Below are 24,984 nucleotides of genomic sequence, written 5' to 3' on the forward strand. Positions count from 1 at the left end.
TTTCCTGCTGAAATTGGCGCTGCCAGCGAGGCTGACCCGACCGCACTTAAAACTGCCGATCGGACCCCCCCCCCCCAACGGCGCCGACATTTTTACAGCTCCTGCTCAGACGAAGCATCTACCGCGGTGCAAAACTTACAAGCACCGCTCGAGCCGACTCCCTGCCGCTGACAGACTGAACAGCGGCGGAGCTTCTCTGCCATCGTGTCTGCCTAAGCCAACTGCGAACCAAAATAGGAGCCAGAAAAAACAACAGCAAACCGTCACAGAGAGAAAACAGAAGCTGTCTTGCTCGTTTAAAGAGAAAGTAAAGGGCAGAAACCAAAATCAAAGCTTGTCTTTATGGGGGGGGGGGGGGGGGGGGTTCGTGACTGCCTCTCCCTGCCTCAAAAGCTCTTCCCCTGAAGAGCTTGAGGAAACTGCCTTTTTGTGCTGAGATTTCCTCTTTTTTTTTTTTACTCAAGCACAGCTTAAAAGAATAGCAGGGAGGACCCCGGCCTCCTGAGTTCGATACCCCCGAGGCGCTAAGAGACCCCCATGGGCCTCTGCCTCTAAGAAACAAGCTTTTTATAAAAGAGGCCTGTGGGGGTCTCTTAGCACTTCGGGGGTGTCGAACTTGGGTGGCTGGGTCCCTCCCCCCATGTCCTCCCTGCTATTCTTTTAAGCTGTGCTTGAGTTAAAAAAAAAAAAAAAGAGGAAATCTCAGCACAAAAAATATCCGGATGCACAGAAGAAATAAATTAAAACCAACTAAAAGAATTACAGCAAGAAATAGAAAAAATATAAAGAATATAATATACCATAACATAAATATAATATAAAGAATGAGACTGAAGGGCTTCCCACCTTCCCACCTGTGGGAGACTGAGATTACTGGATCTTTCTCTTGTTGCCAAGGGCTCTCTCTAGTGTCACAGTTTCTTTTCTTAGTCTCCACCTGCTGGAAGGCATGCACAACCCATCGGTCACATTCTGGGCCGGTCCAGAGGGAAGCTAATAGAAAGGCCCGTGCTGTTTGACTTCTACCGTCTGGGCCCTGAAAATGGTAAGGACAAATCCAGATCAAGTAATATCACATCATACCTTATGATATGAGTTTAACTTATTGGGCAGACTGGATGGACCATACAGGTCTTTTATCTGCTGTCATCTATTATGCTATGTTAGGACTTGAGGAAAGGAAACATCTGCTAGTTGTCTTTTCTTGAGTCCTAGCATAATAGATAACAGCAGATAAAAGACCTGTACGGTCCATCCAGTCTGCCCAATAAGTTAAACTAGCAGATATGACCAAATTTCTTCTTCCTTACATCTAGATAATACAATAAAGTCAAAGTAGCAGCCCTACAAATCTCTGCAGCTAAAACCATGCATATGCCCAGGAGATTATTACACCTCTAATGGCATGGGCCTTAAGGCCATCCAGAATCAGATGCTCTTTAAGAATGTAAGCTGAGGTCACTGCTTCTTTGAGCCATCTTGCTATTTTTGACATTCGCCACATCTCCTTTGTTTCTCCTCCTCAAGAGTGTAAAGAAATCTGTCCAATTTCCAAAACTTGGCTGTAAATTCAAGTAGGTTATCAGAGCTCTATGTAATGCAGCAGACAATTGTACTCCAACGTCCTTCTCTATTGCCACCTTAAGAGAAAAAGAAGAGAACTCTCCGGCCAAAACGCCTGCCTCTGAACTCCAGAAGAGTCCCTATAATGCCTGCAACTCCAAACTTTTTCTTGCTCCACTAATAGCCAGTACAAAAACCACTTTGAGCTTAAGATCTTTCAACAACATCTGATGTAGGGGCTCAATCAGGGAGAAGTTAACAGAACCAAACTGAGCTCCTAGGCTTGGACCAACCAACACACTGGTAACACGCTATTGCTGCCACCTGCACTTTTTTTTTTTTTTTTTTAAAGGAGCTATCTACCACTCCCTTCTTGAGATCTTCCTAGAGAAAGGATAGAATGCAGGGCACTTAGGCAGATAGTCTTTCTGTGTAGACTGTGTTTTGCAAAGCCTCCAGACTCTAGCATAGTCCAGTAATGTGGCTCTCTTATTCATCTACAGCACAGCCTTTCTGTCTCAGGCAAGACCTCTCAAAAGGGCCAAGCTGTAAGACATAAGGGAAACTCATCTTCCATCAACATTGACACTCCTCTTCACTCAAGGAAGCCTGGTGGAGATATGACAGACATTTAACATTTAAATTCTTTAAAAATAAGAACCAGCCAACCTGTTCCAAAACCGGAGATCCTCTAGAACTAGAGGACAGGAGCTGAAGTTGCAAAGATGGACACAATAAAAAGCAAGCAATTAGTTTTACAGAGTGGGTGGGGTTTAGAAAAGTGCTGGAATTCAAAAAGATAACATGAAGCTGCCTAATCGGTACTGTAAGCTACTTTGAGCCTGCTCACATGTGGGATATAAATGTACTAAAATTAATTAAAAAGCATACAGCATTTCTACACCATGTAAAACAGAGTAAGAAAAAAAAAAAATAACCCCTATAAGAGGTGGTGAAGTGGGTATAACCTTAAAGACAAGGAGTTGCAGGTAGAACAGTAGCCACCTTTCTGGGCAGATAAAGACCTGCCTGCTGAACAAGGTGGCCAGAGTTCCACTTTCATACTTTACTGTCTGTCTCCTGCCATCAAAGCCAGTCTTTAAAGTATTGGTGTAACTGTGTATGAGGTCATTTAAGTTTTGCTTCTATTTATCTGCTGTCATTTACTACAGCAGCACTGCCTTTTGGCTGAAACTCCTTTAATAGCCTAATGCATTGCAAATGCCAGTCACAGTTCAGTTGCACTTTCGCGCCTGACTATATTGGCTGCATTCTCAGACCAGCTGTCCTGACCTTTGACTCAGTCTTTGACCACAGGCTTACCTAAGGGAGGCTGGGGAAAGGTTAGTTCAGTGTTGCTTAAAGCCCTTCTCACTTCCATCATTTCTTTTCTGCTCTAGGGCCAGATGCACTAAACTTAACGAGCCATTGATGAGCAAGTAGTAAACCCTGGCATGCACTAAAGACTTTCCGTAGCAGCTAACGAAAACGGAAACCCTATTGTAATGAGATGCACTAACCTTTTCCGATTGCCTTAACGCTGGAAAATCTAATGAGAGGTCTGTACCTCTCGTTGGGGCTGCGCGGGATAAAACTTGGCCCAAAAGTAACAAAAAACAAATATATCGGGGAACAAAAAAAAAACCACCCCCCCCCCCCCCCCCCCGCAGTTAACCCTGCTGCTGAACCCTGAAGAGGTTTCCCTGCTCATCTCCCCCCCCCCCCCCATCCTCCCCCACAATAATAAAAACGTCTTTTTTGGCAGTGCTTCACTCAGCTGAGAGACCTGGAAGTCTCTGAGCCAAACACAGCGCATTTAGCTCGGCTAAACGCGTTGTGATTGGCTCAGGGACTTCCAGGTCTCAGCTGAGTGAAGCACTGCCAGAAAAGATGTTTTTATTATTGCAAGGGGGGAATGACAGCCAAAATGGACTTTTTTTTGCTGGATGGGCGTCCATTTTGTCCGTCATCTTACCCCCCCCCCCCCCCCCCCCCCCCCGCAGTAATAAAAACCTCTTTTTTGGCAGTGCTTCACTCAGCTGAGCCCTGGGAGTCCCTGAGCCAATCACGTGTTTAGCTGAGCTAAACGTGCTGTGATTGGCTCAGAGCCTTCCAGGTCTCTCACCTGAGTGAAGCACTGCCAAAAAAGACATTTTTATTATTGCCGGGGGGGGGGGGGGGGGGGGGGGGGGGACGAGCAGGGAAACCTCTTCCTCAGGGTTCAGCAACAGGGTTAAAGACTGGGGGGGGGGGGGGGGGGGAATGAGTTTTTTTGAAGCTGAGCGTTTTTTTGTGCCCCTAATTTTTTTTTGTTACTTTTGGACCAAGTTTTATCCTGCGCAGCCCCAAGGAGAGGTACAGACCTCTTGTTAGATTTTCCAGTGTTTTTTTTTGAGGGGGGGCCTTGGGGTGCGGAGGATGGCGGGGAGGCCGGGGCTGCGGGAAGCTGTCATTTCAATGCAGGGGGGAGGGGGAAGCGGTGGCGATCTCGGACATCCTTGGCATGCGCAGAGCAGCCAGCATAACGCTTGGCTGCTCTGCACATGCTCAACTGGCTGCCTGTTTGATGGAATAGAGAATGCAAGTGAGCTACAACAAGCAGCTCATTTGCATTCCTATTCCTCGATGCATGCCCAACACCCACCCTCCCCTAGGACAACTCTTCATTTATAGTCAGTTATTTTAATTAGGGTAACAAGCAAGGAGTGCTCTTACAGAGTTTTAAATACATTTCATTACCATCTAAGAAGGAAACACTAAATCACACAATATACTATATAAACTAAAAGATACTTTTATATTAGGCTAATATCCTTAATACTGTAGCAAGTTTTAAATTATTGAAAAACTCAAAAACACTAAGATGGAGTCAGCAGTCCAGCAGCAAGAGGGGTGCTATCCAGTCTTTTGCATTGAGTGTCACATGTATGATTATCTCCCAGTTGGTGAGATGTCATATGTGTGTGCCCGATACAAAGAGCTCCTAGCTCTTGGAGAACGTGTCTGTTCTCTTGAGGCTAGAGTAGCAGACTTGGTGGAGCTGAGGGAGACAGAGAGGTACATAGAGGAGACCTACAGGGATGTTGTAGAGAAGTCCCACCTCCAGTCTGGTAGCCCTTGTGCTACCCTGGAGGAGGGAGGTCTCCTAGAAGGAGAGCATCACCCTGGTGAAGTAGGAAGTACTCCTGTAGCCAGGACCTGCCCACCAGGGGATGTACTATCCTCTCGCACCTAGGATATGTCTCCAAGTGCTGCCCGGGAGGGAAAGGTTAGGACAGCTGTTGTAGTTGGTGATTTGATCATTAGGCATATAGATAGCTGGGTGGATGTGAGGATTGCCTGGTGACTTGCCTGCCTGGTGCGAAGGTGGCGGACCTCACGCGTCATCTAGATAGTGCTGGGGAGGAGTCTGCTGTCTTGGTACATGTGGGTACCAATGACGTAGGAAAATGTGGGAAAGAGGTTCTGGAAGCCAAATTTAGGCTCTTAGGTAGAAAGCTCAAATTCAGATCCTCTAGGGTAGCATTTTCTGAAATGCTACCTGTTCCACGTGCAGGGCCCAAGAGACAGGCAGAGCTTCGGAGTCTCAATGCGTGGATGAGACGATGGTGCAGGGAGGAGGGTTTTAGATTTGTTAGGAACTGGGCAACATTCTGGGGAAGGGGGAGCCTATTCCGAAAGGATGGGCTCCACCTTAACCAGGGTGGGACCAGGCTGCTGGCGTCGGCATTTAAAAAGGAGATAGAGCAGCTTTTAAACTAGAAACGGGGGGGGGGGGGGGGGGGGGGGGGGAGAGGCCGACAGTCGCTCAAAAGCGCAGGGTTCGGGATAAGGTATCTTGCAAAGATATCTCACAAACAGGGAAGATAAGGTTTCTGGATAGTGAGGCTGCACAACAGACCGTGGTAGGCCAGGTGCCCTTAAATACAACTAAAGATCAGACAAAAGATGGCAAATCAGTAGTGTCCAGTACCAAGCATCATGCAAATAGGAACAACAAACATACTTTGAAATGTCTATATGTAAATGCTAGGAGTCTAAAACATAAGATGGGAGAGTTGGAATATATTGCAGTTAATGAAAAATTGGATATAACAGGCATTACTGAGACCTGGTGGAAGGAGGATAACCAGTGGGACACTGTCATACCGGGGTACAAAGTATATCGTAGTGATAGGGTGGACCGGACTGGTGGAGGGGTAGCATTGTATATTAATGAGAGCCTTGACTCAGATAGATTACAAATTCAGCAGGACACCAATCACACCCTTGAATCATTGTGGGTTGAAATTCCATGTATAAAAGGGAAAAGGACGGTGATAGGAGTGTACTACCGTCCGCCTCGCCAAGATGAGCAGGTAGACGCAGAAATGATAAAAGAAATCAGAGACGCAAACAAAATGGGCAATGTGATAATAATGGGTGACTTCAATTATCCAAATATAAACTGGGTAAATGTAACATTGGGACACGCTAGAAAGGAACAATTCCTTGATGAAATCAAGGACAGCTTTATGGTGCAGCTGGTGCAGGAGCCGACGAGAGAAGGAAAAATTCTAGACTTGGTCCTTAGTGGAGCGCATGATCTGGTGAGGGACGTTATGGTACTGGGGCCGCTTGATAACAGTGATCATAATATGATCAGTTTTGATATCAACCTTGAAGTAACTATACACAGGAAGTCAAATACATTAGCGTTTAACTTTAAAAAAAGGAGACTATGATAAAATGAGAAGAACGGAGGAAAAAAAACTTAGGAGGACAACTGAGAGGGTAAAAACTGTACAATAGGCATGGACGCTGTTCAAAAATACCATCCTGGAGGCCCAGGCCAAACATATTCCACAAATTAGAAAAGAAAGACGAAACTCCAAACAGCCAGCCTGGTTGAAAAGTAAGGTGAAGGAAGCTATTAGGGCTAAAAGAAATGCCTTAAGAAAATGGAAGAAGGAACCATCTGAAAATAACAATAAGCAGCATAAGGAGTGTCAAAGCAAATGCAAGGCGCAGATAAAGAAGGCCAAGAGGGATTACGAAGAAAAGATAGCATTAGAGGCAAAAAAGCATAGTAAAAATTTTTTTCGGTATATTAAAAGCAGGAAGCCAGCAAAAGAATCGGTTGGACCGCTGGATGACCGAGGGGTAAAAGGGGTGATCAAGGAAGACAAAGACGTAGCGGAGAGATTGAATGAATTCTTTGCTTCGGTCTTCACCGAGGAAGATTTGGGTGGGACACCGGTGTCGGAAATGATATTTCAAGCGGACGAGTCGGAGAAACTTACTGACTTCACGGTAAACCTGGAGGACATAATGGAGCAGTTCAGCAAACTGAAGAGTAGCAAATCTGGACCAGATGGTATTCATCCTAGAGTACTGATAGAACTGAAAAATGAGCTTGCGGAGCTACTGCTAGTGATATGCAATTTATCCTTAAAATCAAGCGTGGTACCGGAAGATTGGAGGGTGGCCAATGTAACACCCATTTTTAAAAAAAGGTTCCAGGGGAGATCTGGGAAATTATAGACCAGTGAGTCTGACGTCGGTGCCGGGGAAAATGGTAGAAGCTATTATTAAAAACAAAATTACAGAGCACATCTGAGGACATGGAATACTGAGACCGAGTCAGCACGGCTTTTGTGGGGGGAAATCTTGCCTGACCAATTTACTTCAATTCTTTGAAGGAGTAAACAAACGTGGACAAAGGGGAGCCGGTTGATATTGTGTATCTGGATTTTCAAAAGGCGTTTGACAAGGTACCTCATGAAAGACTACAGAGGAAATTGGAGGGTCATGGGATAGGAGGAAAAGTCCTATTGTGGATTAAAAACTGGTTGAAGGATAGGAAACAGGGAGTGGGGTTAAATGGGCAGTATTCACAATGGAGAAGGGTAGTTAGTGGAGTTCCTCAGGGGTCTGTGCTAGGACCGCTGCTTTTTAATATATTTATAAATGATTTAGAGATGGGAGTAACTAGCGAGGTAATTAAATTTGCTGATGACACAGTTATTCAAAGTCGTTAACTCGCGACAGGATTGTGAAAAATTACAGAAGGACCTTACGAGACTGGGAGACTGGGCGGCTAAATGGCAGATGACGTTTAATGTGAGCAAGTGCAAGGTGATGCATGTGGGAAAAAAGAACCCGAATTATAGCTACGTCATGCAAGGTTCCACGTTAGGAGTTACGGACCAAGAAAGGGATCTGGGTGTTGTCGTCGATAATACACTGAAACCTTCTGCTCTGTGTGCTGCTGCGGCTCGGAAAGCGAATAGAATGTTGGGTATTATTAGGAAAGGTATGGAAAACAGGTGTGAGGATGTTTTAATGCCGTTATAGCGCTCCATGGTGCGACCGCACCTTGAGTATTGTGTTCAATTCTGGTCGCCGCATCTCAAGAAAGATATAGTAGAATTGGAAAAGGTGCAACGAAGGGATGGGACGACTTCCCTATGAAGAAAGACTAAGGAGGCTAGGGCTTTTCAGCTTGGAGAAGAGACATGATAGAGGTATATAAAATAATGAGTGGAGTGGAACAGGTGGATGTGAAGCGTCTGTTCACGCTTTCCAAAAATACTAGGACTAGGGGGCATGCGATGAAACTAGTGTAAATTTAAAACAAATCGGAGAAAATTTTTCTTCACCCAACGCGTAATTAAACTCAGGAATTCGTTGCCGGAGAACGTGGTGAAGGCGGTTAGCTTGGCAGAGTTTTAAAAAAAGGGTTGGCCGGTTTCCTAAAGGACAAGTCCATAAACCACTACTAAATGGACTTGGAAAAATCCACAATTCCGGGAATAACATGTATAGATTGTTTGTACGTTTGGGAAGCTTGCCAGGTGCCTTTGGCCTGGATTGGCCGCTGTCGTGGACAGGATGCTGGGCTCAATGGACCCTTGGTCTTTTCCCAGTGTGGCATTACTTATGTACTTACAGATTTGCTAAGGGAATCTGTAAGGAAAGGGTTTTAATGAGTCTTTAGTGCATCTTGCACCTAATGTGGTGCAGGAGGCACAGCTTCCCCTCCTCTCGGCAGTACAGATATCCTCTTCTTGTCGCTCCTCCTTGATAGGAAAGAGTTAAGTAACCCCAGAGCTCACCCAAATACGCCTTCACCTTAATCTCCTCATGACTCACCTAATACTACTACTTGACATTTCTAAAGCGCTACTAGGGTTACGCTGCGCTGTACAATTTAACATAGAAGGCCAGTCCCTGCTCAAAGGAGCTTACAATCTAAAGGACAAATGTACAGTCAGTCAAATTTCCTGAAAGGTATAAAGGTTAGGTGCTGAAAGTAACATTGAAGAGGTGGGCTTTGAGCAAAGATTTGAAGATGGGTATGGAGGGGGCTTGGCAAAATGCCTCAGGAAGTTTATTCCAAGCATAGGGTGAGGCGAGGCACAATGAGTGGAGCCTGGAGTTGGCAGTGGTGGAGAAGGGTACTGAGAGGAGGGATTTGTCCTGTGAGCGGAGGTTACGGGGGGGGGGGGGGGGGGGGGGGGGGGGGAGAATGAGGGTAGAGAGGTAATGAGGGGCTGCAGACTGAGTGCATTTGTAGGTAAGAAGGCTTGAAATGCAGCTGGAACCCGAGAAAACATCCTAGTTTAAGAACCGCCCAAAAAAACTCCACAAGCAACACGTTCAAAGAAACCAACTTAAAAAAACGCGCCTAATTGGGCAAAATACCTACCTTGGCAACTCCCACAGGCGAACTGGTACGGTACAACACCCGGAGGGAGGGGGTGGGGCAGGGCACGTCACATGTGCAGCATAGCTCCGCCCCCACACGGCCTCTTCTTCCTCTCGCATTGTCCCAGACAGTGGTGCATCTATGATCCACCCAGACTTTAACCGGTCTCCAGGGCAACGGACGGCCGTCGTCCTCGCCCGTTGGTGGGGAATGGGTGCTAGTGACCAGCCAATCGTCAAGCGCTAGCATACCTCAAGCAGGCTCTTCCTTCACTGGACAGAACTGTCTGCTTTGATTGACGGCAGCAGTGATCATTGAGGACCGGAGATACTAGGACTGCGGCCAATTCGCAGCCTCAGAAGGCGGGTCTCCAAACGCGGCGGGGACCACAACAGCGTTCAAATCAGGAAGACAGATGGGCGCGAGCAACAGCCCGGACCAATCAGAGCGTCGGGTCCTTGTCGACTGGCCAATCGCCGGGCTGTGGCGGGGTTCGGCGGCTCCGGAAGCGGTGAGCAGCGGGGAAAATGGCGCCTAGCTCGAAATCGGACCGAGGCGGTGGAAGCGGGAAGAAATGGCGGCGGAAGGAGCACGTCGTGAAGCAGCTGGAACGCGTGAAGGTACTGGCAGCCTGTCAGCGGGTTTATGCAGAGCTGGATCGGCTGGAGGCCCCACCACGGGGGAGAGGGGAGAACTGGCCTGAATATGTTTGTACGGCCCGATCCGAACCTCCAGCTGTGCGCCTCCTCCCCAGCACAAGCGACTCTCTACCTCTTCTCTTTTCCATATCCAGGATCTCCTCTCTCTCCGCCCCCCCCCCCCCCCCATATCTAGCAATGCATCCTTCTACCCCACAGGTCTAATAACAATCACTCTCAAATCCTCTACCCCTCCCTTCCTCTCCATGTCTTGCAAAAACCACCATCTTCCCCCCCCCCCTCATGTTCAACAACTTCCTCTCGCATCCCCACAGGTCCAACAATCACCCTCCAATTCTGTACCATACTTTGCTCTCTGTCCAACATCCCCCCCCCTTGTCCAGCATCAGCCCACTTCCTGTTATCAAGGATCTCATCCTATCCCACTCTTCTCCCCATGAGTCCAGCAACAACCACCCTCTACCCCCATGTCCAGCATCAACCATTCTCTACATCACCCCCATTCCCCCATGTCCAGCATCTCTACCCTATGGGTCCAGCTTTGTGCTCAGCATCAACCACCCTCTCCTCCTCTGTGTTCAGCATCAGCCAGCCTCCATTCTGCTCTCCTCCATGTTAACCATGCTCCTTTCTCTTTTACTATTTCCTCTTTCTCTACCACACTCCACCTGAATGTCCAGCATCTGTACTCTTTCCCCCCCCATCTGTGTCCAACAGCTCCCCATATCTATTCTCCACCACACTAATCTCTCCCCTCAGGGTTCAGGATCCCACCTTCTCTATCCCACTCCCCCATGTCCATTCCCACTCTTTCTTTTTTGTGCCCAGCATCCCCCTTCCTTCCCCCAGTGTCTATCATCTTTCCTATTACCTCCCACTACCATGTTCAGCCCCCTCCCCCCAGCTTCCAGCATCTCTTTACTCTCCTTGTTCATCATTTCCATTCCCTATCACTCCTTCTCCTTCCCTGTCCATTTTCTTAACTACCCCATCCCCTCACAAAGCATTCCACCTCTCCCCTTGCCCCAGATATCCAGCCTCTTCCCCCTTCCTAATCTGTTACTGCTCAATAAAATGAACGTCTGTCCGTGCAGTATGGAGGTTTGAGCACAGTCCCATGCTGAGGCCCAGTGCAGACTTTTTTTCAGAAGGGTTAGGATGCTGCAGGGCATAAGTGTTGCTCCAGTCCAATTCTGCCACTCTAGGCGGATTCCTACTTTGTCCAGTAGCAGGGCTGACCCTGAAAGGGTGGAGTGAGTGCTTAGTTTGGTGAATGTGGTAAGATTGATGCTCTGTATGGTGACCAAAGGCTTCTTGCAGTGGTGACTTAGCAGCGTCTCTTTACTTAAGTGACTGTGGAAAGATTACTGTTTCACCCACAAAGTGTTGCTGCCCCTAGTCTCCAGTTCCTTTTAATAACATGCATATAGTAAGAACAGGAAAGAACAGCACTCACCTGACCTCACTCAACCTTGACAGACTGTCACAGCCCTAGGTTTTCACTCTTGAATGTCTGGACTCGCTTAATGCATTTCAAGGTGTCAAGTCTGAGCATATCAATTGAGGCTACACTGTGCAAAGGTAGCTTCCTTTCCTCTGATGAGTGATGGCTGTGTGATGCATCTGTGACCAGTCCTGGCATTGGTAGAGAGATAACTGTGCCCATCTGCTGAACCACTGTCATCCAGGACATTCGCAAACAAATGGCTTTCCATGGAAAGAGTAAGTGGTTTTGTAGGGTGGTGAGAAGGGCGGGGTTTGGCATAACTTCCTTGCAGGGTAATACGTTGGCATGTGCCAGAACTCTGGACACTCAATGGATTCTGAATCTCTCTTTTCTGTCTTGGAACCAAGCTAGGATCTGATGACTTGTGTGTTCATTTGCACTACTTTCTTTTAGGTTTGGGGTGGAATTGTCTGTTTTCTTGATATTTATGGTATTATTATGATGATTTTTTTTAGAGTATAGCACTAAGGATCACGTCTCTGGAATAGAAACACACGGGCCATGTTTGGCACTAAGGAACAGATCTCTGGAATAGAAACACACGGGCCATGGTTGTAACAGACTTGGGCTGGACAACACACAGCCTAGTGTCCTTCAGAATTTGGCAGCTTCTAATTGGATAGTGGCTACAGCTCCCCAGTCCTCATAGCATTCTCAGGAATTGAACCCAGGAGCTTGCACTTAGGAGAGAGCAAGTACTGACCTATTTTCTAGGCTATCTGAAGTAGGCTGTTTGTAGCTGTTCTGCTGCTGTTTTACATTCTTTGTAATTTTTCAATTCGCATTTCTTCTCTTTTCCTTACTATTCTGGTTATACCCAATCCTAGACATATTAACTATGAACTCGCTCAACACTCTGTGTTCTCCTGCTTGGCATCCTCCCTTTGAAACAATCTTCCTGGTTTCAAAGGGTTAAAGCCTTCTTGAAAGCCATCGGTTGACCTACCTTAAGAACATAAGTGGTGCCATATTTGGACAGACCAAAGGTCCATCAAGCCCTGTATCCTGTTTCCAACAATGGCCAATCCAGGTCACAAGTATCTGGCAACATCCCAAAATAGTACAATAGATTTTATGCTGCTTATCTTAGAAATAGATAGTGGATTTTCCCAAGTCTATCTTAATAGTAGCTTGTGGACTTTTCTTTTAGGAAGATAGTCAAACCTTTTTTAAACCCCGCTAAGCTAACTGCTTTTACCACATTCTATGACAAGTAATTCCAGCATTTAATTACACATTGACTGAAGAAATATTTTCTCCAATTTGTTTTAAATTTACTACTTTGTAGCTTTGTTGTGTGCCCCCAGGTCCTAGTATTTTTGGAAAGAGTAAACAAGCAATTCAAATCTACCCATTCCACTCCTCATTTTTTATAGACCTCTATCATATCTCCCCTCAGCTGTTTTTTCTCCAAGCTAAAGACCCCTAGCCCAAGGAGGATGGAGGGAATGTTGGGGGGAGGGACCTTGCTCCACCAGGTATACACCAATATATATTGGTATATACCAACTCAGGGATCATCAACCCCTATTCAGGCTCAACTGGGCCCGGGTAACGTGCCAGGAGCCGGATCAATCCATAGCTGCACAGTTATGACACTCCACCTGCTAGACAGAGAGAATACTGAGGCAAAGCTGGCTGCACATGACCATATATAGTAAACCTCTGAAGTTCTCTCCATCTCCACTTGCTGGTAGAGGGACATAACCTACAAGTCTCTGGATTGATCTGTTGGTACTAATGGAAAGAAAGTTATCAGGTGAGAACTAATTTTTCCATTTTTGTTTTCCATTCCTTTCCTAATAATACCTAACGTTCTCTGTGCTTTCTTCACCACCGCTGTACAGTGAGCAGAGGGTTTCACTGTGTCATCAATAGTGACACCTAGATCCTTTTCCTATGTGGAACATTGCATCATGTAGCTATAGTTCGGGTTCTTCTTTCCCACATGCATCACTTTGCATTTGCTCACATTAAACATCTGTCATTTGGATGCCCAGTCCCGTTAGGACCTCTTGCCAGTTTTCACAGTCCTCTTGCGATTTGGGGGCTTCAGTCCTAAGGCATTGCTTTTATACGTCCCACAGGGTCTGAAATAGTGGGAATCTACGTAATGGAAGGAGAAATTAGGTCTGTCTTGATCATTTTCTTTCCATTTTTTCTTCCCACTATTCTAGAAGCTTGCCCGAGGTTTCTGAGGTGTTTAGCCAGGACAAAGTAATGGGTCAAATAACAACTGTCACCTACAAATTGTCTAAGGATGAGAGGTCCACACATTTGCTTGTCTGGTTAGCAAGTTGTTTAAAGCTGTTATGTTTATTCTGAATTTCGCCTTACTTGCTTGTCTATGTAAATACTGAGGAGCTAGACTGGATATGAATAAAGAGATTTTTCAGTTCTCTATCTCCACCTGCTGGTTGATGGACATAACTATCCAACAAGTTCTGGAATTGTTCTGGATTAATGGAAAGAAAATGATCAGGTAAGACCTGATTTCTCCATATTCCCTCCCCCTGCAATAGGACCGGGAACAGCCTGAAAATCCCATCAAGTGGGGTACGTAAGATCTTCATTCAAGTTCATAAAACTGATTATCCAATATATAGTTAGTACCATCCAAAGAAACCGTTACATACAATCACATACCTGCAGCTTATTCTGACCCCTAAAACCTCAACATAGACTTGTTGAATTTTAGCACTATTTGTAACTGCAGGGACCATCACACCTCACGGTCACTTATTCTGAAATTCTTTAAACCTTCTAGAAAAGAACCAGCTTAGTGTTAAACCCCTTGTTACCGCTTACTGGCGATCTCACTGCTAGTAAAAGGCCACACATATGAGTGCTTGCTTCAGTGGAACACAAAAGCAGACAGCAAGATCACTTCATAAAGGTTCGGTGTATTCTGCCAGTATGTTCTACAGCTTTGGGTATACCTTGAAATGACATGCTGTGTGTCCCTTCAGCCACTAGGGTATATATTCGATGCTTTGTGTGTGTGATTACTAAGTACGAATGTTGGCTATCTGTCATGCACATGCTTTCCAGGCAGGCACATGCATGGGGTATTCTCGGCTGCGTTGTCAGAGGGAAGAGTGATATGGCCAGGACCACCTCCACCTGCAGAAGTCTCTCTCTTCCCCCAGCCTCTTGAAGTTGGTAGGAATCACTGAGCAGCCATTCTTACATACCCCTTCTGCTTCCGCTGCAGATTTTACTGGCTTCCTTTTGATGGCAGAATGAGCAGGGCCTGGGAATTTCATGACACTTCTGGGTTTCAGAGGTGGCAACAACGGATAAGTCCTCATTAGAGTGTAAAGCGCCTTGACGTCCTGCAGATATAAATGGAGCCCTATAGCCTTGGGAGTTGTATGTTTTAAAAAGCAGGACATATTTTCCCTGAAAACACAAATGACAGCATTAGGTTTTTTTCCTTTGTCTTCCAGATAAGCGGGCAGCTCTCACCCCGGCTTTTCCGCAAGCTGCCGCCTCGAGTCTGCGTTTCTTTGAAAAACATTGTTGATGAAGACTTCCTCCGAGCAGGGTGAGTAGAGCAGCCTTGATGCTGTCTTGCCTGCAGCCCTTCCTTTTGGGTTCTGTATCCATATGGCAGCCTGCCCCCGTCTTGTTTCTATCCTAGACACATATTTCTGGGGTTTCTGAAGTGTGGGCGTTACGTCCTCTCCTACACCAGCAAAGTTCTGGATGATGACTTTTCCTTCTCCTTTTACATCTATCACCTCTACTGGTGGGAATTCAACGTTCACAGCAAGCTTAAACTGGTATGTACCTTCTACCTTTCAACTCTGCCCCTCTACACCTCCCCCCCCCCCCCCCCCAAGAAAATTTGGCCTTGCACCTGCCCTCTCCCTATATACCGTCCTCCCGTCGCTCCCCCTTCATACAGAAAGCTCAGCCTGGCACCTGCCTTCTCCCTGTACTCTGTCCTCCCTCTGTCGCTCCCCTTTCATACAGGAAGCTTAGCCTGGAGCCTGCCTTCTCCCTGTACACCGTCCTCCCTCCTTCGCTCCTCCATACAAGAAGCTCTGCCTGGAACCTGTCCTCTCCCTGTACACCGTCCTCCCTCCATTGTTCCCCATCCATACAGGAAGCTCAGCCTGGAACCTTCCTCTGTCACTCTCCCTCCATACAGAAAGCTCAGCCTGACACCTATCCTCTCCCTACATGGTCTTCTCTGGTACACAGCATATATATGTAGTACCATAAGATATATAGACACAATATATATTAGCAGAAACCAAGCTCAGTCCACAAAGCTATGAACTCGGCTTCCTTTCCTGATTCCAGGGTAGTCATCAACACTGATGCTACTTTCCTGTGTATTTGCATTTTGAGGACAGGTTGCTTGAATTTGGGAAGAAGCTTTGAGTTTTTAAGGTGGGCATAATGTGAAATGTCTGCTGCTGTGTGGGGTGGGGGCATTATGTAGCAGCAGAACATCGTCTTGTGATGGTGCTCATGATTGCAAAATGAGAAACGGGAGTAATAGGAGCTGTTGTCCCTCTCGCAGGTTCGAGAAGTCCGTCTCTTTCAGGATGAGGAAATTTACAGTGATCTTTACCTGACAGTGTGTGAGTGGCCCAGCGATTCCTCCAAGATCATCATTTTTGGCTTTAAGTAGGTTCTGTACTTTGTAGTACAGTGCTTCCCAAACTTTTATCCAATATGACCTCATTTTAATACTTGCATTTAGAAGATGAAGACAAAATAGCAGCCCTCTGCTCCCATCCCCCCTTATCCCAAAGTATGGCAGCAAAGTTTGCTGAGACCCCAGTACTCTGCATGGGTTTCCAGTCAACGGGAAAGTTCACCGAGTGCTGGGGAACAGCCCTATTTTGGAAGCTCAGTTTGGGAAGCAATAATGTAGTACATTATGCGTTTGGGGGAGGGGCTTACTCAGCTCTCTTCTTTCTTCTCCTAGCACCTCAGCCAATGGAATGTTAATGAATATGATGAGCGATGAGAATCACCGGGATATTTATGTCAGTACTGTGGCCATGCCTCCCAGCATATACTGTGCTGCCTGCAGAGATGCAGCACTGGCACACCCAGGTGAGAATGAGTGTGAATGAACAAGAGGTGTCATGGTGCTGGCTCCAAGATATGTATTACTCCTTTTTGTCTGGTTTTAGGCGACTCACAGACTCACTGCCTGGAGCATGGCTTCATGCTCCACACCAAGTACCAAGTGGTGTATCCCTTCCCTACCTTCCAACCAGCCTTCCAGCTCAAGAAAGACCAAGTGGTGCTTTTGAACACTAGCTACTCTTTGGTGGCCTGTGCTGTCTCCGTACACACGGCAGGTAAAAAATGGTGGGAAGGGAATGCTATAGAAGGAAAGAGCTTGCATTCACCAGAAGCTAAGTAATAAGTTGGCCCTTTGCTGTGTTTTAGGGACTGGAGAATACTGCCAGATTTTGTACAGCAAAGAGGAGTGGGAGATGCCTGAGCAACGACGGGCATGTACTGGAGCCACAGAGCTTGGGGAGCCTCCAGAGGAGGGCAGCTGTCCCTGCCACAGCTCCTCCAGTGAGAGTAGCAGGAAGGCCTTGGAGCTGTCCCCATCCATGGCAAAGGCCAAAGAATTTGTTGCTGACCTTTTCCGGAGAGCCAAGGAAGCAGCTGGTTCTTCACTGCTCAGAAGAGATGAAACTTCACACACCACCCAAAGGCAAGAGGTGGAACCCAGTGCTGCTACAGGAAGTGCTGCACAGGGGCATCTTTCGCCATTCTTTCCGCAGGATCTTGGAGAAAGGACTCAGCAAGGGGGCAGCCTTCCAACGGAGAGACAGCCCACAGAGCCAGGCTATGTGAATTATACAAAACTGTGCTACGTATTGGAGCCAGGGGAGCAGGAAGAGGGTGAGAATAGCAGTGGTAGGAACACCCTTTCTCATATGCACTTAACACAGAGTATTGTCTCCCTTGTAGTGGACAGATGCCCATTATATCCTACAACTCCCCACAGGCTTGTAAGAGAAGCAAAATTTTAAGCTGCTGATGTCTCTTTTTCTTTCCCTGGAGAGATCTTGCAGTGATCCTTGCTGGAGGGAAAAGCACCAATAGAGAAATGCTGAAACACTGTAGCAGAGTCAGGCTGTAAGGGTCCTCTTCCTTCAGTAAGCTCCAGGCAAAGGGACTAAGAGGCTGTGAGGTGTGGGGGAGATTGGGCTGCAAGTCCACTCCAGCTTTACAGCACTGACTTTTGTCTTTTTAATTTCAGAGTACGAGGATGATAAAATTTCTCTGCCATTTGTGGTTACTGACCTGAGAGGAAGAAATCTGAAACCTATGAAAGAGCGAGCTTGCCTCCAGGTAACTGGCTAATCTGCATGAGGGGTCACGGTATAAGGCTGGAGGGGCATGAGGAGGAATTTCTTCACAGAAAGGGTGATGGATACAGAGGCTTCTTGGTACTAAAGAAGTGAAAGACAAAGCATGGAGGATCTTTAGCTGTGCAGGGAGTGAGGGGTAAAGCCCAGGACAGGCACAGAAGATCCTTAGCTGTGGGGGGGAGTAATGGGTAAGAACATAGGCGTTGCCATACAGGGACAGACCAAAGGTCCGTCAAGGCCAGTATCCTGTTTCCAACAGTTGCCAGTCCAGGTCACAAGTACCTGGCAAGATCCCAAAACAGTAAAATATTTTATGCTGCTTATCCTAGAAATATCAAAACAAAAAAATGGATGGAGACACTAATCAAGGTAATATCTACTATTGTGGTGTACAATAATATACTCTTGCCAATTTTTACTCGTGGAGGAGGAGTCTCATACTTTACACAACCAGCTTCACATCACCCTTCACGGTGAATCTTAGCATATCTGTGTATATTTATAATCACTGGCTCACCATCCCCCTCCTACTATTTCTGCATACTACAATAGTTTTCCAACATGCTTGTTTTAGCTAACAACGGTGGGTGCGCTTTACTTATCTCAATAGGCCGGCGTGCCCTGCTACTCTGACATGTTCCTGTTTAGCAATGATGGCGCGAGTCAGGTGAAGCGGTTTGATGCCAGTATCCCCTTGACAAAGCGTTGTTTGCGAAACAGGAACCTGTCGGGGTAGCAGGACACGCCGGCCTATTGAGGTAAGTAAAGCGCACCCACCCTTGTTAGCTAAAACAAGCATGTTGGAAAACTATTGTAGTGTGCAGAAATAGTAGGAGGGGGATGGTGAGTCAGTGATTATAAATATACACAGATATGCTAAGATTCACCGTGAAGGGTGATGTGAAGCTGGTTGTATAAAGTATGAGGAGACTCCTCCACGAGTAAAAATTGGCAAGAGTATATTATTGCACACCACAATAGTAGATATTACCTTGAGTAGTGTCTCCATCTATTTTTTTGTTTTGATATTCTCAATTTATGTGGTGGAGTTTGCCACATTAGTTTGACAGTATCCTAGAAATAAGCAGCGGATTTTCCCAAGTCCATCTTAATAATGGTTTATAGTCTTTTATTTTTTTTTTTTTTTTGGGAGGGGGGGGATTAGCTTAGGGTTTAAAAAAGGTTTGTATAACTGCTTTTATCTGAGGACCAGCAGGCCTATGTATTCTCACACATGGGCAGTGCGATCCCCAGTGCTTATGACAAGCTATTTGTAGAGCAGTGAGGAGTGGCTGTGTTTGTCTTTGTGGTGTTTTTTTCTGTGTTGTGTGTCCCGCTGTTCATGTAATCTTTTCTACCTTATATTTGTTTCTTTTTTCCCCCCTTTTAAGTTTCCTTTATTTTCTGCTTCATCAGGCAGCTTTTAGGCCTTGACTTTGGCCGGGTTCTCCTGTTCTTTTTTTTTTTTTTTCTGTGGTGCCTTGCCTCTTTTTGTGACAGCGAGTCATTCGATTTGGCTCTGGAAGTTTTTCCTCCATGTCCACTCAAGTGGCTTGAAGTGCTGTACCTGGTGCAGTCGAACCATCTCTGGCAAGGACACCCACTCTTGGTGTTTTCAGTGCCTAGCGCCTGACCATAGTCCTTCTAACTGTGTCTTGTGTCTTTGTATGAATTTTTGGAGTCTGGTCCGAATCGACGTCAGGGGTTGCATTTGGTGCATCGGTTCATTTGGCTGCTAGACGCTGACACTAGGAGCAGTTGTGCATCCGAGTGGGTCTCTACCTGCCTCAACACTGACAGCTGTGCAAGGCCCCTGGGACCGCCCTGTGTCGGACCTGACACCAAGGCGATGTGAGGATTCGATGTCATCCTCATCGGCACTGAGAATCCTTGATAACCGGCTTCGGGCGAAGGCCAAGAAGCAGCGGCATTGATCCCCTAGACGCATGGTACCGGGGGGGGGGGGGGGGGGCGCTAAGGGAATTCAGCACCTGAGCAGCGTCGGTACTGGGAGGACTATCATTTCTATAGCTTTACTAGATGTACGTAGCGCTGTACACTTGAACATGAAGAGACAGTCCCTGCTCGACAGAACCTACAATCTAATTAGGACAAATAAGAGATAAGGGAATTACTAAGGTGGGGATGATAAAATAAGGGTATTGAACAAGTGAGTAAGGGTTAGGATTCAGGGAAACGTTTGGCTATGCTCTCTGGACTTACAGGATGCATATATGCATATCCCGATACTTCCAGCCCACCGGAAGTATCTACGGTTTAGGTTGGAAATGCAGCACTTCCAGTACCACATGTTGCCATTTGGCCTCGTGTCAGCTCCCAGGACATTTACCAAATGTCTAGTGGTAGTCGCAGTGTTGCCATGAAGACTGGGAGTCTATGTGTTCCCTTATGTCAACGATTGGCTGGTGAAGAGCACGACAGAGGATGGTGCTTAGGAGTCCATGCAGAGGACTATTTGGGTGCTCGAGCTACTAGGATTCATTTTAAACTACCCCAAGTCCCATCTACATCCTGCCCAGCAATTGGAGATTATTGGAGCCCTGCTCGATACACAGGAGGTTCGGGCCTTCCTCCTGGGGCCAAGAGTGGATGCGCTAGTCACAGTGGCTTCTTGGGTTCGATCCTCTCAGGTCACGGCTCAGCAGATGTTGAGGTAGTTAAGGCACATGGAGTGCACATGACACGTCTTCACATGAGAATTGCCCAATGGACTCTAGCTTCTCAGTGGTGCCAAGCCACGGAGAACCTGAAAGATGTCATCTGAGTGTCCCTAGAGCTTGCTTGCTCCCTGTTGTGGTGGACTATTTGATCCAATTTGACTCTGGGACTACCATTCCAAATTCCTCAGCCACAGAAAGTGCTGATGATGGATGAATCTTGCCTTGGTTCAGGAACATTCCTGAATGGAGAATAAGAGGCTGTAAAGTTTATGGCTCAGCTTTGTAGGTGGGAACTTTTCTGTGCACTGTAGTTTTGTTTTTCTACATATTGTCTAAATAAAATTTAGACAATATGTATGTTACTGGGAGCCAGTGTAATTTTTTTATTGGTGGAGTGATGTGTTCAGACTTTGAGATTCTAGTGATCAGTAGTGCAGCTGCATTTTGGATGACCTGCAGTGCTTGGATTCGGGCTGATATTCCCAGAAATAGAGAATTAATAATTGATCTTTGTCAGAATCATGCTCTGTACAATCGTCCAAAAATCAGATGGTGTTACTACTACCTTTCAGCTTGCTCAACATGCGAAGTTGAAAAAAAAGAAGCCGAAATCACATGGTATGAGAGGGTCGCTTTTGTCAAAGCCCCCTGTAAATACCTCCACCTGTGTCATGGAACCTCAACTTCATTCTCGCCCAGCTGATGAAAGCTTCTTTTGAGCCACTGGATTCCTGCCATCTGAAATACTTGACCTGGAAGGTCGTTTTCTTGGTAGCTGTTACTTTAGGTCGTGGAGTCAGTAAGCTTCAGGCCTTAAAAGTGGATGCACTTTACACAAAATTTCATCATGGCAGAGTAGTCTTCTGCACGCACCTAAGGTGGTGTTGAAGTTCCATCTGAACCAGCCGATAGTCTTGTTAATATTCTTTCTCTGACCTCATGCCCATCCTGGTGAGAGCTACCCTGAACTGCAAACGAGTGTTGGCCTATTACATGAAGCTAAGCCCCACAGACAGTCTGCCCAACTTTTTGTTTCTTTTAATCCCAACAGGATGGGGGTTGCCATCGGGAAATGCACAATCCTCTAATTTGGCTGGCAGATTACATTTCTTTCACTTATACCCAGGCTGCGCTAACCCTGGAGGGTCATGCCAAGGCTGTGTCGGTAGCCAACTTGTGGTCAGCCGCCATTGAAGACATTTGCAAGGCTGCAATGTGGTCTTCGGTCCACACATTCTCACATTACACTACTGCCTTCAACAGGATACCTGATGCAACAGTCGGTTTGGACAGACAGTTCTGCAGAATCTTTGTGAGGTCTAGAATCCAGAGTGGAGGAGTGGCCTAGTGGTTAGGGTGGTGGACTTTGGTCCTGAGGAACTGAGTTCAATTCCCACTTCAGGCACAGGCAGCTCCTTGTGACTCTGGGCAAGTCACTTAACCCTCCATTGCCCCAGGTACAAATAAGTACCTGTATACAATATGTAAGCTGCATTGAGCCTGCCATGAGTAGGAAAGCGCGGGGTACAAATGTAACAAAAAAAAAAAAAAAAAACTCCGCACCCTTAGGCCTGTTTTCTCCTTTTCCAGGCTGCACTCTCACATAGTTTGTATATAGTTTCAGGTTAATCTATGTAATGTCCTCACTGTTGCAAGGCCCAATTGAAGAATGGTGTTTGTTTTTGGTGAGCCTGGATGCTAGGGATTCTCCATGTGTGAGAATACATAGGCCTGCTTCTCCTCGGAGAAAGCGAAGATACTTTCCTTTAGCAGGTATTCTCCGAGGACAGCAGGCCTTATGTTCTCACAACTCTCCCGCCTCCCTTTGGAGTTGTCTCCATTTTTTGTCATTTTTTCTTTTTTATGCTGTAGTTATTGTACTTCAGCAACTGCACTCTCATGGCGGGCGGGAAGGTACCCATTCTGTAGCAAACTAGATGTACGCAGCGCTGTACACTTGAACATGAAGAGACAGTCCTTGCTTGACAGAGCTTTCAATCTAATTAATAGCTTGTCATAAGCTCCAGACCGGGCAACGCGGGATCACATTATCCATGTGTGAGAATATAAGGCCTGTTATCCTCGGATAATACTTTCTACAGGTAAGTGTCTTCGCTTTACTACATTCTCTGGCAAACAAATTCCAGAGTTTAATTACACGTTGAGGGAAGAAATATTTTCTCTGGTTTGTTTTAAATGTACTGCTTAGTAGCTTTATTGTGTGCCCCCTAGTCCTAGTATTTTTGGAAAGAATAAACAGTGATTCACCTCTACTCATTCCACTCCACTCAGTATTTTATAGATCTCTATCATATCTCCCTTCAGCCATCTAAACTGAAGAGCCCAAGCCGCTTTATCCTTTCCTCATAGAGAAGTCATCCCATCTCCTTTATCATTTTTGTCACCCTTCTCTGTAACTTTTCTAATTCTACTATCTCATTTTTGTCACCCTTCTCTGTAACTTTTCTAATTCTACTATCTCATTTTTGAGATGCAGTGACCATATGGAAAGAGATCTTCAGGGGCCAGGGGAGTAATCATGAAACAAATTGAAAGGAATTGCATATAGCATTCGAGGTGCGATCTCACAATGGAGCAATACAAATATTCTCAGTTTTGTTTTCCGTTCCTTTCCTAATATTCTATTTGCTTTCTTAGCTGCCTCGGATAAGCACAGAGGATCCTTAGCTTGGGGGGGGGGGGGGGGGGGGTGAAGCCTGGGATAAGCACAGCTGTGGGGGGGGGGGGGGGGCGTGAACAGTAAATTCTGGGATAAGCAAAGAGGATCCTTGGTGGTGGTGGGAATTCGAGTTTATCATGTCAGGAATAGATACTGATAATGTTGGCTGTATTTGCAGGTTAATAATATGCTCTTCATCTTCAGGGTCCTTATCTTACAGTGGAACAGCTGACTCTGGACTTTGAGTACGTTATTAATGAGGTGATCCGTAATGATGCATCCTGGTGCAAACAGTTCTGTTCTTTTAGTGATTACGATATTGTGATATTAGAGGTGAGTGAATCATCTCAGGTGCAGGTAGAAGGGGGCATGCATTGGGATGAAGGATATGGAAAGATATCTTCAGGGGCCAGGGGAATAATCATGAAACAAATTGAAAGGAATTGTGTAGGGAAGGACAATAAACAGATATGGGGAGGGGGGGTGATGTATGGAATGGTGGTGTTTAATTTTATTGCTGTCTTTTCCCTCTCTACCCCCACCATATCAAATCTGAAAATGTGTTTCTTTTAGGTGTGTTCTGAAACCAACCAAGTAATAATTAACATTGGTTTACTGCTCTTGGCTTTCCCTGCTGCTGCTGAGGAGGGCCAGTTGAGGTGAGTGCCTGCAGCTGAATGGGACTCATGTCTCACTGAGCATCTTGCTAGCAATATTTGTACAATGATCTTGTATTTTTTTGTTGTTGTGGGTTTTTTTTTTTTTTTTTTAACCCCCATTCTACCTCTCCTTTTCAGACCGAAGACATATCATACAAGTTTAAAAGTAGCCTGGGACCTGAACACTGGCATTTTTGTCACAGTTGGTGTGGGGGATCTTACAGAGGTGCGAGGGCAGACAAGGTGAGCTAGGTGGGAGAAGTGAGAGAGCTTGGTGTGTTGGGGATCTCAGTGAAGAGCATAAGATATATGCAGGCGTGAAGTTCCGGTGCCCTCAGGGCACAAGGTTAACAAGTAGATGATTCTGTTTAGCAGTTTCTCACTGACCATGCCTTCATTTCATGTCATCCTTCTGCAGCGGCAGCGTCTGGAGCTCCTATCGAAAAAGCTGTGTGGATACAGTGATGAAATGGCTGGTGCCAGAAAGCAGTGGCCGATACGTGAACAGGATGAACAACGAGACTCTTCACAAAGGTAGCTGCCTTTGACTAAGGCTCCTGGGAAGGCTGCTGACGAGCTGTTCCCTAATTGATGCTGTTCTTTCTTTTCAGGTTGCTCCTTGAAGGTTTTAGCAGACAACGTCCGGTACATGTGGATAGTATTATAACGCAGGCCTTCCCGCAGATGTTAATACTACCTCTTAGTCCAGACTGGGCCCTTTTTATTAAAGTCAAAAGACTTCTCTGGTGAGAGGAAGAATATCCAAACAGCCCGAAGAGGGAGAATATGAGAGAAGAGACTGATCTTTTTCAAGTCGCTTCTTGTTCTGATGGATTTGGAAAGGGCCACTTTGAGAATGGAGGACCAGTCTGTGCTTTTTCCTTCCTGGATTACTTTCTGATGTAGTAGCCAGTGCTGTGAAGGAGCAGGAATAATTTTAGCTGTATGGCTGAAGAATGGAGAATAAGATGCTGTAAAGTTTATGGTTCAGCTTTGTAGGTGGGAACTTTTCTGTGCACTGCAAGCTGCATTGAGGGTGGTGAATGTATGCCAGTCTGCTCAATTTGTAGTCGCAACGTTAAGAATTTTTTGCTTTGTGTTAGACTTGTTTTTCTTCATATTGTCTAATAAAATTATCTTAAACTTTAGAAGTTCCACTTCTTCTACCCTGCAATAAGGCAGGAGC

The 24,984-nt window shown here is 46.1% G+C and overlaps 1 protein-coding gene across 1 annotated transcript; it reads left to right on the forward strand.

The window, feature by feature from the left end:
• The first annotated feature begins 9,639 nt into the window (after positions 1 to 9,639).
• Positions 9,640 to 24,899, forward strand: DCAF15 (DDB1 and CUL4 associated factor 15). Its single transcript, XM_030196899.1, has 13 exons — positions 9,640 to 9,873; positions 14,869 to 14,966; positions 15,063 to 15,204; positions 15,954 to 16,060; positions 16,365 to 16,495; positions 16,576 to 16,746; positions 16,838 to 17,305; positions 17,667 to 17,758; positions 23,344 to 23,472; positions 23,713 to 23,798; positions 23,937 to 24,041; positions 24,217 to 24,332; positions 24,410 to 24,899. Exons 1-13 carry the CDS (start codon positions 9,781 to 9,783, stop codon positions 24,463 to 24,465), a joined length of 1,794 nt encoding a protein of 597 aa, XP_030052759.1. The 5' UTR covers positions 9,640 to 9,780; the 3' UTR covers positions 24,466 to 24,899.
• The last annotated feature ends 85 nt before the right edge of the window (positions 24,900 to 24,984 follow it).

The sequence above is a fragment of the Microcaecilia unicolor genome, chromosome 3, assembly GCF_901765095.1.
Source record: "Microcaecilia unicolor chromosome 3, aMicUni1.1, whole genome shotgun sequence".
In the NCBI taxonomy this organism is placed as follows: Eukaryota; Metazoa; Chordata; class Amphibia; order Gymnophiona; family Siphonopidae; genus Microcaecilia; species Microcaecilia unicolor.